This window comes from Pelophylax lessonae (assembly GCF_965119305.1).
Source record: "Pelophylax lessonae genome assembly, chromosome: 11".
Classification (NCBI taxonomy): Eukaryota; Metazoa; Chordata; class Amphibia; order Anura; family Ranidae; genus Pelophylax; species Pelophylax lessonae.
This window is the reverse complement of record NC_138778.1, coordinates 80,033,631-80,047,480: the sequence shown is the minus strand read 5'-3', so window position 1 is coordinate 80,047,480 and position 13,850 is coordinate 80,033,631. Positions and strand designations below refer to the sequence as shown.

The 13,850-nt window shown below is 47.7% G+C and overlaps 1 protein-coding gene across 1 annotated transcript in view; it reads right to left on the bottom strand.

Moving 5' to 3' along the window:
• Nucleotides 1-13,850, bottom strand: part of COASY (Coenzyme A synthase) — a 634,994-nt gene that overhangs the window by 490,555 nt on the left and 130,589 nt on the right. The window contains exon 2 of the mRNA XM_082272521.1: nt 5,548-6,215. Coding sequence (XP_082128647.1) covers nt 5,548-6,202 — 655 coding nt within the window. The 5' untranslated portion in view covers nt 6,203-6,215. The remainder of the gene's footprint in view (nt 1-5,547; nt 6,216-13,850) is intronic.

The following is a 13,850-nucleotide window of genomic DNA, read 5'->3' as shown; positions in this document are numbered from 1 at the left end:
CAGGGACCGCATACAGGTCCTGAGTGACGAGGACTCATTGTCCCTGAGGGACCTGATGTCGTCCTGCAGAGTCCGGAGCTTGTCCTCTGGCAGAAACACCCTTGCTTGGGCGGAGTCCAGGACCATCCCCAAGTATGGGAGACGAACCGAAGGGGACAAAGTAGACTTCTGGACGTTGATGGTCCATCCGAATTCCTGGAGCGTCTGAACTGTAGTGGACAGATCGCGTAGCAGGCTCTGACTGGCACTTGACCTTAACAGGAGATCGTCCAGATATCCCAAGACCGCAATGCCCTGCGCCCGTAGCAGGCCCAGAACAGGAGCCAGCACTTTGGTTAACACCTGTGGAGCCAAAGCGAGACCGAAAGGTAACGCCAAAAACTGATAGTGTTCCTCCGCGATAGCAAACCGGAGGTACCTTTGGTGACCCACGAATATCGGGATGTGGAGATACGCATCCTTCAGGTCGATAGAAGCCAGGAAATCGCCTGGACTCAGGGAGGCTACCACCGAGCGGAGTGATTCCATGCGGAACTTTTGAACGCGCACAAAGCGGTTCAGAGCTTTTAAGTCCAGAATCGGACGCACCTTGCCCTCCTTTCTGGGTACAGTAAACAGATTCGAGTAAAACCCCCAAAATCTGTCCCGATGTGGCACCGGGACGATTACCCCCTGGTCGAGGAGATCCTGCACCGCCCGATGAAGATCTTGCAACCGATCTGGGGTCAAATGAAGATTTGAGGGAAATCTGTCCGCCGGTCGCGAAAGGAATTCGATCTTGTAACCTGATCGAATGATTTCCTGAACCCACCTGTCCGGAATCCGGAGAAGCCAAGGTTGGAGGAAACCGCGCAGACGTCCCCCCACCCCTGAAACGGGTGAGGGCGCCCCTTCAGGCAATGGCAGACTGGGCCGCCGCAACAGCCTGGGCGGTTTTTGGCTTGCTAGCCCAGGGCTTTCTCTGGCCACCCTGGCCCTTGAAGGGTTTCCCCTTGTCCTACGACTTGAAGGCACGAAAGGACACCTGATTTGGTTTAAAGGAGGGGCCCCGCTTACCGCGGAAAAACTCACCCCTAGGATGCTGGGGCAACAGAGTGCTCTTGCCCCCAGTGACACCTTTAACCAATTCATCCAGGGATTCTCCAAAAAGACGAGACCGCACCTAAGGGATGTCAGACACCGTCTTCCTGGATGTCTGGTCAGCCGACCAGCTTTTTAGCCAAATCAAGTGGCGATTAAGCACTGCGACACTAGATAAGCGTGCAGTTAATGGGGCCTCATTCAAGGCCGCATCGCACAAATACATGACCCCTTGATAAATCTGGTCCACCATCTCCAAGGTAGCAGGGGGGGCAGAATCAGCCATGAGGGTGCACCTGAGCACCTTGGTCCAATCCGCCAACGCTTGAGCCACCATGACAGAAGCGAAAATAGGTTTTAGCATGGAACCCGCCCCCATGTAAGCATAGCGGGCAAGAGATTCCAGCCTCCTATCCGTAGGATCCCTAAACACTGGAGAATCCTCGGTGGGAACCAGAGTGGCCTTGTTCAATCTGGCCACAGTGTGATCCACTTTAGAAGCCACACACCAGCACGAATCCGTAGGAGACGCAAAGGGGTAAAGAAGTTGAAACTTTCTCGGCACCACAAAAGTGCGTTTCAAGTTGCACCATTGTTCATTCACAGTTACGTGAAACTCAGCGGGGCAAGGAAATACCTGCGCCGCCTTACGGGATCTGTGGGCACCAAAAGAGGACACTATTCACGGAGGATTGGGCTCATCCTCCAAATGTAGTGTTTCCTTAATGGCAAGGATCAGCGCATCCATAGCTGCGCGGTCTTCGGCCGTCCCAGGGCGGGAATCATCCACCCCCGCAACCTCCGCCTCCCCTTCAGACTGGGAAGAGCGAGACCCTTCAAGGGGCACGCTATCTATGGCAACAGAGTGAGTCAGAAGAAAAAGATTTGGAAAAGAAAGAAATGTTGGACTTTATTGGCACGGGTAATTTAAAATTGTAAATTTTATTAGAAAATATAAAATTATGACAGAAAGTCAGAAAAAGACAAGAGTACAATTTTAAAAAGCAAGGCATAAAGCCTCAAATGCATGTGCATACATAATCACACAAAATGTATTACATGTTAATGTTCAACAGCAATAGCGGTAAAAATACATCACGTTTATGATAGGCTCAAGAGATGGTTGCAGGAAGAAGTGTTGGACCGTTCCTGAATTCCGCCTATGCAATATTCTTAAACAGACGTTGAATGTATCCAGGTTGCCCTACATGTTTCGCTTATAATATAAGCTTCCTCTGGAGCTAGTGGTACATGGGATGTCTGAATAAAAATCAGGTGATGAGTAGGTTCAAGGTAGGTAGAATAAACCTTGTAATGTGTAGCAAATAGCGAGGGGGTTCTCTGGAACTGGAGTGTACTGCCTATACACGCCCAACTGTGTTCAAACCTGTATAATAATATCCCTGAGGAGGCCCAAAGCTTGTCTCCACATAACCAAACACTGTAATGCCCATTGCACGCACAAAATATAGAGCCACAGTTACTGCGGTTGGGGGGGGGGGGTATCTTATCTGTGGACTGGAGAGAGACTGTGCCTTATGCAACCCTGGCTTTATCAGTTTTGGAGTAACTGTGCTATCCTAGGCACTACCATACCGAGATCCCCACTGTAAAGCTCTATATTTTGTGCTTGCAATGGGCATTACAGTGTTTGGTTATGTGGAGACAAGCTTTGGGCCTCCTCAGGGATATTATTATTATACAGTTTTGAACACAGTTGGGCGTGTATAGGCAGTACACTCCAGTTGCAGAGAACCCCCTCGTTATTTGCTACACCTTACAAGGTTTATTCTACCTACCTTGAACCTACTCATCACCTGATTTTTATTCAGACATCCCATGTACCACTAGCTCTAGAGGAAGCTTATATTATAAGCGAAACATGTAGGGCAACCTGGATACATTCAACGTCTGTTTATGAATATTGCATAGGCGGAATTCAGGGACGGTCCAGCACTTCTTCCTGCAACCATCTCTTGAGCCTATCATAAACATGTGATTTATTTTTACCGCTATAGCTGTTTAACATTAACATGTAATACATTTTGTGTGATTATGTATGCACATGCATTTGAGGCTTTATGCCTTGCTTTTTAAAATTGTACTCTTGTCTTTTTCTGACTTTGTCATAATTTTATATTATTTTCTAATAAAATTTACAATTTTAAATTACCCGTGCCAATAAAGTCCAACATTTCTTTCTTTTCCAAATTCCTAATTCATTGGGATGTGGCACGTATACACATTTTTTTGATCCTAGGCGTACTGCGGCCTGGTAGCGTAACACATAATTCAGAAGAAAAAGAGAGCCTAGGCCTTTTTCTAGTGTCCCGTTCAGTCATCAAAAGATCCACTTTGGACGCTAAAGTCGCAAGTGCAGCAGACAGAGTAGTCAGAGCAGAAGATTCAGAGGACCCTGAACCCTCCACCAAAGGCTGGGGGAAATTTGCTGTCCTGGGACTCCATAGAAAATTTTTTTTTTTTAAAAAAGGTACTGGCCCTTTAAGCGCACCACGATCCCCCGCAGTACACCGCTATAAAGGACTGTGCAAGCAGACCCCTAAGTAGGAATAAGCTGACAGCTAGAAGTATTCCCCACAAAAAAAGACAGCAGACAAACCCCACAAGTGTTACCACACGCAGCCGATCTCCTCTGCACAGAAAAAGGAAGTGATGTCACCACAAGAGACTGAACTATGACTTCAGGCCAATGAAAAATGGTTGCCCATAGAAAGTAATGGGAGGCTCCGGGAAAATGGCAGACGACATGTGCTCAGAAAAAAAACACATTGCCACACACAAGATGGCGCCGCAAGGCGCCAAAAACACACTACATACACTGCTGTGTAAGCGCCCACAGTGAAGCCAGCATGCTGCCCACACCTAAAATGGCGGACCAGCGGTTTTTAACCCTGCAGCGGTCGCCGCACATGCCTGCACCTCCAAAAACACCACAAGTGACATAGGAGAGGGACTCCCACAAAACCACATAGCACAACAGCTGTGAGAGAGCCCCCACAGGGACCAGGATCAGGGAGCCCAAAATAGCACAGATATGAGGGGAATAACAGACACCCAGGACTGCCAGCCCCAGACAGAGGCACCACACAGCATGTACTTACCGTAACCGATGGCGTGGGGTGCCTCTCATCAACGGGAAACCTCCCACCCTCAGATGGCGGGGGTGCCGTCAGCCAAAAAACGCAGGACGCTAGCAGTGCATGGGAACCGTGGGGAGACGTCCAGACGAGGTAGCCACCTCAAAGCTTGCATCCCTGAGGACAGGGATGGGTAATTTGCGAGGCCAGGGCAAACACATAGCCTGCTAAACGCTCGATGGCGGGCTGGGATTCCATAAGGCCCCCTGTCCTGGGACACCAGGACGACCAGTGCGACTCCCAGCTCCGCTACGCCGTCATCATCTTGAAGAAGTGACTAACTAAATGCTGATAAAATAAACAGCTAGTAGTGCAATGAAAAACACATTTTTAGAAATAAAATCATAAATCAGAAGAAGAAGGCTGAGACTGTAGCCCCAGCACAGGGAGAGCCTATCTCACTCCTAACTAGGCAGAAGACAAACTGAGTTGGGATGGCTGATAGCAGGGGGGTATTGGACCAGTGGGACAGCCCCCATAGGTGTGTCTATGTAAATTACTTTGTTTTTAACAAGTCTTATGCCTAGCTTGCTCCTATGGATAAGAGGTCAATACCCATTGGTGAAGACTGAATGAGTGGGCGGCGACCGTCGGAGGACGTAAGAGAAATAAAAGTTTTGCCTTTAGTTGCACCTTAAAAGTTTCAGACCTTATATTAATATTTTGTTTTATTTTATGAAGAAGTAAACTGCACTACTACAGTTTGATGCCATACTATTTTACTGTTACGTCTAGTAAATAGTGTTGTTGTCTGTCTCCGCTATGCTATTTTCAGACTTTCCCATATGTATGCAGTTGCACTATGCAGGGCTTACAGGCCATGCCAGGGTCCAGGGAAGTGTCCTTTAAAAGCAGATGAAAATAAAAATGATTAATTTTTGACTGCTTGATTGTTTTTGTTGATAAAGTTTTGAAAACCATTGGGCAGTGGGCTGGGCATGGGCAGTAATCGTGATGCATCTTGATGCATCGCGGAATCGAATCATTGACCTGATAATCGGAATTAAATTGTGAGACCAGTGAAGATGCGCAGCCCTAGAGTATACCCCCTGGGACTGCCCATAGGCGTAGTCAGTCTTTTTTCTGCCTAGTGTCCTACTCCTATAGGGGGCAGTATAACCCAATGGTAAGAAGATCAGGAGCTGTGTCCATCAATGAATGAAAGAAAGTTTGCATTGAATTAAGTGGCATCGCCATATAGTGTTCGGTGATGGCTTTGAAAATATATGTGACTTTTAGAGGTTTCCTTGGATTAGACAAAAGATAAATCTAACTAAAACCAGCTGAACACAATCAAGATTTTACTCACTGTTCAGAAGCTCATTGTCAGCAACACCAATCAGAAGACGCCTTTCAGATAGCAAACAGCAAACACTCAATAGAATTTTATGAGCACTGTGCAACCTATCAAATGTTCCGCCCACCACAACATCACTGTGACACTGCAGTAGTGTTCCTCCATGGTCTAGTTCTTCAGGATTACAATCATCTGCTTGTTCATAATCTGGATATAGTAAAACGGATATCAGGTTTGGGTGACAACTATAACAGTTTGTTGCATAGCGCTCCAGCTGCTGCTTGGCAGGGTTGTACTGTCCACCATCACTAGTCTGAAAGTCTGTGAGAACCACTTCTGGAGGGTGGGAGAGGTTCTGCACAGAAGAGAAGATCTGCTGGCTGTTACTTTGGGTTTTAATATTGGTTAAAAGCACACGGACATCCAAGTTAGAGTGGACATCTGCATCCGAATATAGTTTTGAAATGAGCTTGCAGACTTCATTAGTGGCTGGAATGTAGGTGGAGCTCGGTTGAGATGAGCCAGTAAGCAGGAGTCCTGGTTGGAGGTGAACATAAAGAGTGTCTTGGACAATCTTTGCTGCAGAAGCTAAAATGGGTGCCAGTCTCACAGACAAGGCAGAGAGAGGAGAGGTTAGGACCAGAACACCCGAACGAAAGACGGACATTATGGAGAGTCACCTTGAGAGAAAGAAAAAAAGAAAGAGAATAACTGTAGAGATTTCATGTTTGTATTGTCTTTTTGCAATAAAAAGGGCAAAAACTGGATTTTTGTCTTACCGTAAAATACTTTTCTCTGATGTTCATTAACAGACACAGCGACATATCTTCATTAGTCGAATGGGTTATGCTGCGCTTCCTAGGAGTAGTACACTAGGCGGAAGTTAACAGAGCTTTCAACTACGCCCATGGGCAGTCCCACTTCGTGCTTCTAGGATTCAGTTTTGTAACAAAGCAGTGTAAGAAGAATACATAACCCATATCCACAGAGGGGTGGGTGCTGTGTCTGTCAAGGAACATCAGAGAAAAGGATTTTACGGTAAGACAAATATCCAGTTTTCTTTTTCGTTCATTGATGGACACAGCGACATATCTTCATTAGTCAAATAGGACATCCAAAAGCAGCACTCATAAGGGGTGGGAAACAAACACAGCAAGAAACAATTCCTAACAGGGCTAAACATAGCCAACCAGGTAGCCAAGGAGCTCAACCAGGGACAACTGGAGCTCACCTTACAAAAAAGTACACCCTCAGAGGACTAATCCTCTCCAACAACGGCCTGCAAACCCTTGCAGCCAAAAGGAGGCATCCGCAGATGCCAACACATCCACCTTATAAAAATTTTGTGAAAATGTGCGCGGACGACCAGGTGGCCGCCTTACAAACCTGCACCACTGACGCCTGATGATGAAAGTCCCAAGAGGCACTAAACGCTCATATAAAATGCGCCATAACAGGGAAGGAGGATCCTGACCCTTAATGGAATAGGCCTGCACCAGCGTCTGTCCTATCCATCTGGAAATAGTCGCAGCAGATGTGGCCAGCCCCAATCAGAATCCATCTGTAAGGACAAATTGGGAATCTGATTTTTGGAACAACTCAGTTGTTGTCAGGTACTCCCTTAATGCCCAAACCACATCCAAAGAATGTAAGGCAAGCTGTTTAGGGTGCTTAGGCTAGGATACAAGGAAGGCAACACATGCCTTATTTAAATGAAATATAGTATAAAATAGTGTAGCGCAGTCCATATATAAATAAACTCAATTGGTAATAAATACATTAAAACCAAACAATTAATAAAAATGGCATTATGATGAATAAAGGAGAAAGTTCATATGGTCATATAAAAGATGATAAGATGATAAAAGAGACACAGTCCACTGGTGATCCGGTGAAAAAAATAGCAGCAAGTGTGACTTCTGTGCTCATAAAATTCCCATCACCTGGCACTATCTGCCTCTCACCTCCACAACTCGACCCCAGAGGGTCAAACAGCATGAACAATCACCACGATATTCAGCCAATGATAATCAAATGGAAAACAGGACCACAGCCTCCAGCATAAAACCGCCTAGAAATCGATTATGGCAGAGGATACAGCTTCCCAGATCGTGCTCAAACATAAGGAAAAAAAGGAACAGATCTAGTGCTCTCTGTTGCGGTTTAAACGATTTATTGCTCAAATAAAAGTATTGCACTTACATTATATTGCACAAAAACGAGCATGTATTGCAGAGCCTGCAGCGTGCTGGATGGTGCCTGATTTTCGGGTTATTAGACAGCCTTCGGACCGTGTGACCAATCCCCCGTACGCGTTTCGTCATGTGGGCGTAGACTTCTTCAGCGGGGATTCCCTATCATCTATTTTTTTTCACCGGATCACCAGTGGACTGTGTCTCTTTTATCATCTTATCTTTTATATCACCATATGAACTTTCTCCTTTATTCATCATAATGCCATTTTTATTAATTGTTTGGTTTTAATTTATTTATTACCAATTGAGTTTATTTATATATGGACTGCGCTACACTATTTTATACTATATTACTGTGAAGGTGTTGGATTACCCTTTTAGTGTTAGCTGCTGGTCCTTGATAATTTATTCAGCGCTGAATCTTTTACAATAATTCTTTATTTAAATGAAAACCAGAGGAAACTTTTGGAAGGAACGACTGGCGGGGCAGGGGCACCACTTTATCTCCGTGAACCATCAAGTAAGGTAAACGACAAGACAAGCTGCCAGCTCCGATACCCTATATGCAGAAGAAAAAGCCACCAAGAAGACCAGCTTCTGGAACATGTAAGCAGAGGAATCTCGTGAATAATTTCCAACAGCGGTTACTGAAGAACCGACAGCACCAAGATGAGATCCCACGAGGGCAATTGAAACGCACTGGGAAAGCCAAGTGGCGAACCCCTCGAACAAAGGCACGAACCACAGAAAAACGTTGCCAAAGGACAATAAAAGAAACCGCAAAGGCCGAACCTGGCCCTTGGTGATTCCCGGGGCCAGACGCTGCTCCACACCACGTTGGGGAAAGGCTAAAATCCGTGTCACCGAAAAGGAGCCGGGGTGAACCCCAAGAGATTCACATCCGCATATTACGCTCTTCAAACGCGATGGTAAAACTACCTAAAAGTAGATTTACTAGGTTACAGCAGCATGGGAATCAGCGATTCAGACCACCCTCTAACCTTCAACACCTTGCTTCCAACAGCCAAACCGCCAAAGCCAGCGACCGTAAAGCAAGATGGAAGATTGGCCCTTGAGCCAACAGATCTCTTATAAAAGGAAGTCTACAAGGAGCATCGGCGACCAACTGTATCAGATCTGCATACCAAAATCGGCTAGGCCAGTCTGGAGCCACCAGGATGGCCGTAATCCCTTCTGCCTCAAGTCTACGCAGGAGTCATGGCAGAAGTTCTAGAAGAGGAAAGACGTATATCAGAAGATACTGGTCCAAAAAGAGCCACCAGTGCATCTGTGGTGTCGGCTAGAGGATCCCAAGACCGTGCCACCAACCCAAGCACCTTCCTGTTGAAATGAGAGGCCAACAGGACAACCTCGGGAGTACCCCACCAGAGACAACTGAGAAACACCTCCAGAAGAAGTGACCAGTATATCGAGCGGTAGTCTGGATTCTTCCAGAGTCCAGACCCCCTGAGCACAAACCGTGCCAAAAAAAACGCCACCCCACTCGGACAGGCTGGCATCCATGGTGACCACCGTCCCGTACAGGGGAAAGATTTACCTGTCGAAGCAACGGAGAGTAATGCCAGCATGTCAGGGACCCTCTCGTACTCCTGCTCAACAGGATCAGAGTGTCTGGACATTGTGGATTCCTACCCAACATGACAAGAATCTCCCTTGGAGACGTCTCGTGTGGACAGAGTTTGGAACTCGTCCCATGGGAGGAACACCCTGGCTGAGGCCGAGTACAGAACAGACCCAGATAGTCCAACTAGGTGAATGGAACCAGAGTCAATACCTGGAAATTTAATTTCCAACCAAACTCCTGCAGAGTCCCCACAGTAATCACCCGTTTGTCCTTCAGAGCAGTCGGAGACGCTACTTACAGAAGATCATCCAGTTACTCCAGTATCGCAATCCCCCGCTGGCACAACAATGCCAACACCAGGGCCAGCCTTAGCTAAAACCCGAGGGGTTGAGGCGAGACCTCTTGATAATGCTCCTTGTCCACGGCAAGTGGAGGAAATGCGGAAGACCGGCATATCTCTAAATATGAAGGTAAGCGTCTTTAATAGCGATAGAGGCCAGAAGATCCCTCTGATGTAGGGATGCCACTATCGCACGACTCCATTTGGAACATCTGTATCCGCACATGGCGGTTCATATTTTGAGGTCCAAAACTGGACGTACCTCGCTTTTCTTTAAGTCTACAGAACATGGTTTTCCCCAGGCAGTCCCCCATCCAGGTACTAACCAGGCCTGACCCTGCTTAGCTTCTAAAATCAGATGAGATCGGGCGCATTCAGGGTGGTGTGGCCATAGGCTCCTGGGACCTGGAAACATGAAACAAACGTTCCGATTCTGGAACAATCACTCTTCGTAGTAGCAAGGCTTACACCGCCACGAAAAGACCTTGCAGGCCGTCTGGGAAAAAAAAGGCAGGTTGGAAGGAAAGAACCTCTCTGGAGAAGACCGAAGAAAATTTGATTTTGTAGCCGAACCGAAACAGCTCATGGACCCACTTGTCTTGAAACAGGAAGATCCACGGGACCGTAAAAAGGCGAAGACGTCCTCCCCCACCCCAGGTACGGGTGAAAGCGCCCCTTGAGGCCAAAGGGGTGTTTGTCTGCAGGTCTGAAAGACCACACCAGGCCCTCATGGAACCTCCGGAGATCCTTCCAGGGAGGCTCTGAACAGATGATTTCCCACCAAGGGAAGATCACATAAGGCCATCTGGAAAGTCTGGTCCGCAGACCAGCATTTTAGCCATATCGTGCGCCGAAGGATCATTGCTGTCACAGACAGCCCAGAGATTAAGGGAGCCGCATCCAGAGAGGCATCACAGACTAACTGCAACCCCTGGACCAACTAGTTCACTAGCTCTGCAAAAGCAGGAGGAATCTGTTCCCCCTGCCGAACCCTGGTGCAAAAGTTTGCCCACTCTGGAAAGTCAGGGACACCATGCACTGGTGAGCACCGGCTAAAGGACCGAAGCGGCCACAGAAGACATGTGACGGACCAAAGTCTCGGCTCTCCCGTCAAAAAGATCTTTTAAACCGGAGATTCCTCCACCGGAAATAGGACAGAATTATTCAGCCTGGGAGTCCACCACAGGGGGGACTGCCCATGTACTCAACAGAGACTCTTCAAGGGATAACGTCTATCAAAACGCTAAGACACCAACATATTGCATTTAGAACAACTCCACTGACTCGTGACAATTTTGTCACAGTAAGCGGAAAAAGGGAATACCTTGCCGCTTTAGGGGCTCTGTGGGCCCTGAGGGGACCGGCCCCTCTGATGCAGGAGCAGCTGCATCCCCCATGTTTAAAGTTTCCTGCACCGATACAATCAGTGCATCCACCAACGCCTCTGCATGCGCATGACTCCCCGGTGTCAATTTTTAAAATCTCGCTGCACCAAACCACAGGGTACTGCGGTACCCTGCATTTTGCCAGCTGTGAACACATGCGTTTTTGCCAGCTGCGTGGGGGGACTATAAGGAATTAATGGCACCCCCATGCATCTGCAGTAAAAAGAGGAATCATCCTCACTGCAGAGCACCCGAAGTGCGTGGATGCAGACACAGTAGAGTCGCTATATGCGAAGCTCACCCTGAGAACATAACAGGCAGGGGAGGTCGCCGACCACAGTCCCGCAAGGAGATGACGGCTAAAGGTCCACAAAAGAACCACCTATTAGACCTAAGGGTTGCCCACCATATAGGACATAAAAAGGACATAGCCCCCTAGAAAGGGGAAGGGGGGCGCTGTGATGCAGACGCGCAGGCAAGAGTACACCACGCAATAATGGCTGCTTCACTTCTCTCAAAAAAAATGCAGCCCCCGCGGATTAAGGGGGGCACCAGGCTCCATATGTCCACCCACCTGAGGGGGGGGGGAGCCCGCCCGCTGTCTATCACCCCGGTCAGCAGCTCAAACAGCCTGTTAACAGCTCAGTCAGCTTAGCCAGCAGCTTGGACAGTCAGCCGCGAGTATGCCGAAAAGGCACGGCCTAAATTTGGGGCCCGATCCAGACGTGAGTCCGCCAGCAGCTCTGTTAGTTTGATCCACAGCTGGGTTAGGAGCTCGGACAGCTTGGTCAGTCACTTAGACAGCCAGCTTCGTCAGCCACAGTATCAATTTTTGTCCTGATCCGGCCGCATGAGGTGCCCATTGGCAATATCATCCGCTAAGCTCGGTCAGGTCTCTGTCAGCTTGGTCAGGTACCTGGACAGCCGCGAGCAGATTGCAAAGCCAAGGACTACATCTTCAGCCCGATCCAGCCACGTGAGGTAAAGACCGAGGATGATGAGTTATCCACTCCCCCCAGGCTATAACCACTGCAGGGACCCAAAGGAAATCCCTGCCCCAGTCACTAACCCCCAGGGGGCCGTGAACTTGCTTAAATGCCCCCGTGTGCGATCCAGAGAGCACGGTCAGCAACAATCACATGCTCCCCCCTTTACTGGAGTAGCAAAGCCAGCTCCCACCTCACCCAGGTAGGAGGGAGGGGGAGGGGGTGGGGGTAGGTTGGGGCAAAAAGACCACCGTGGCTATTAGAGGGGCTGAGGGGAATAGAAGGAAGGGAACCCGGGGGTCGGACCATCCCAAGGAGGGCCCACGTCCACCCCCAAGTACCACAAAGGGAGAGGTGGGGACACTACTTACCATACCATGGAACCGGGTAAACCACCTCCCCATCTTGGAATAGAGGTACACTGCGCTAGAGGGCTAGAGGTACGCTGCGACTCAGGCCGCAACCATCGTGTGCGTCCTCGCGAGGGGTGTCATTCGCAGGCCAGTTCCGTCCTAGTGGGACTATGTCGTGGCCAACGTATCGAAGAGCTGAGGCCTGCGCACGCTCGCTGGCCAGACTGGGGAGACCTTAAGGATCTAGAATATCCAGTCTGTCACCCAGTCCAGCAGTTGATTGTAGTTCTCAAAGGAACAGAAAATAGAAAAAAAAAATCAGTTTAAAAAGGAAAAAATGCCAGAACCAGAGATCCCAGCAAGGAACTAGGTCCTTACTCCTGACTAGGCAGAAAAAAACTGAATACTAGAAGCAGGAAGTGGGAGTATACCACCTGGGACTGTCCCATGGGCATAGTTGAAAGTTCTGTTAACATTTTTAACCCTTTCCCTTTCCGCCTAGTGTCCTACTCCTAGGAAGCACAGCGTAACCCATTTGACTAATGAAGATATGTCGCTGTGACCATCAATGAACGAAAGAGAAACAAAAAATTGTATGAGAAAAACATTGAATGATCCTGTACAAATGTGTTGGAACAAAAGACCAGTTCAGTTAAGGTAGTAGCAAACCATCAGCATGTATTAGCTTGACATGTTGAGAACAATGACCACATAAAAGGAAGCGCTTGGCAGATAATTATGGATACCTGGCACTAGAGAAATAGGTCGCTGAATGTTATACATATGCAATATAATACTTAATGAGCATACAGTATCTAACAAAAGTGAGTACACCCCTCACATTTTTGCAAATATTTTATTATATCTTTTCATGTGACAACACTGAAGAAATGACACTTTGCTATAATGTAAAGTAGTGAGTGTACAGCTTATATAACAGTGTAAATTTGCTGTGCCCTCAAAATAACAACACACAGCCATTAATGTCTAAACCGCTGGCAACAAAAGTGAGTACATCTCTAAGTGAAAATGTCCAAATTGGGCCAAATTAGCCTTTTTCCCTCCCCAATGTCATGTGACTCAGTGTTACAAGGTCTCAGGTGTGAATGGGGAGCAGGTGTGTAAATTTGATATGATCACTCTCACGCTCTCATAATCTGATCACTTGAGGTTCAACATGGCACTTTATGGCAAAGAACTCTGAGGATCTGAAAAAAATAAATTGTTGCTCTACATAAAGATGGCCTAGGCTATAAGAAGATTGCCAAGACCCTGAAACTGAGCTGCAGCACGGTGGCCAAGACCATACAGCAGTTTAACAGGACAAGTTCCACTAAGTGCTCAGGGTCATATCCAGAGGTTGTCTTTGGGAAAGAGAAGTATAAGTGCTACCTGCATTGCTGCAGAGGTTGAAGGGGTGGGTGAGAGGTCAGCCTGTCAGTGCTCAGACCATACGCCGCACACTGTATCA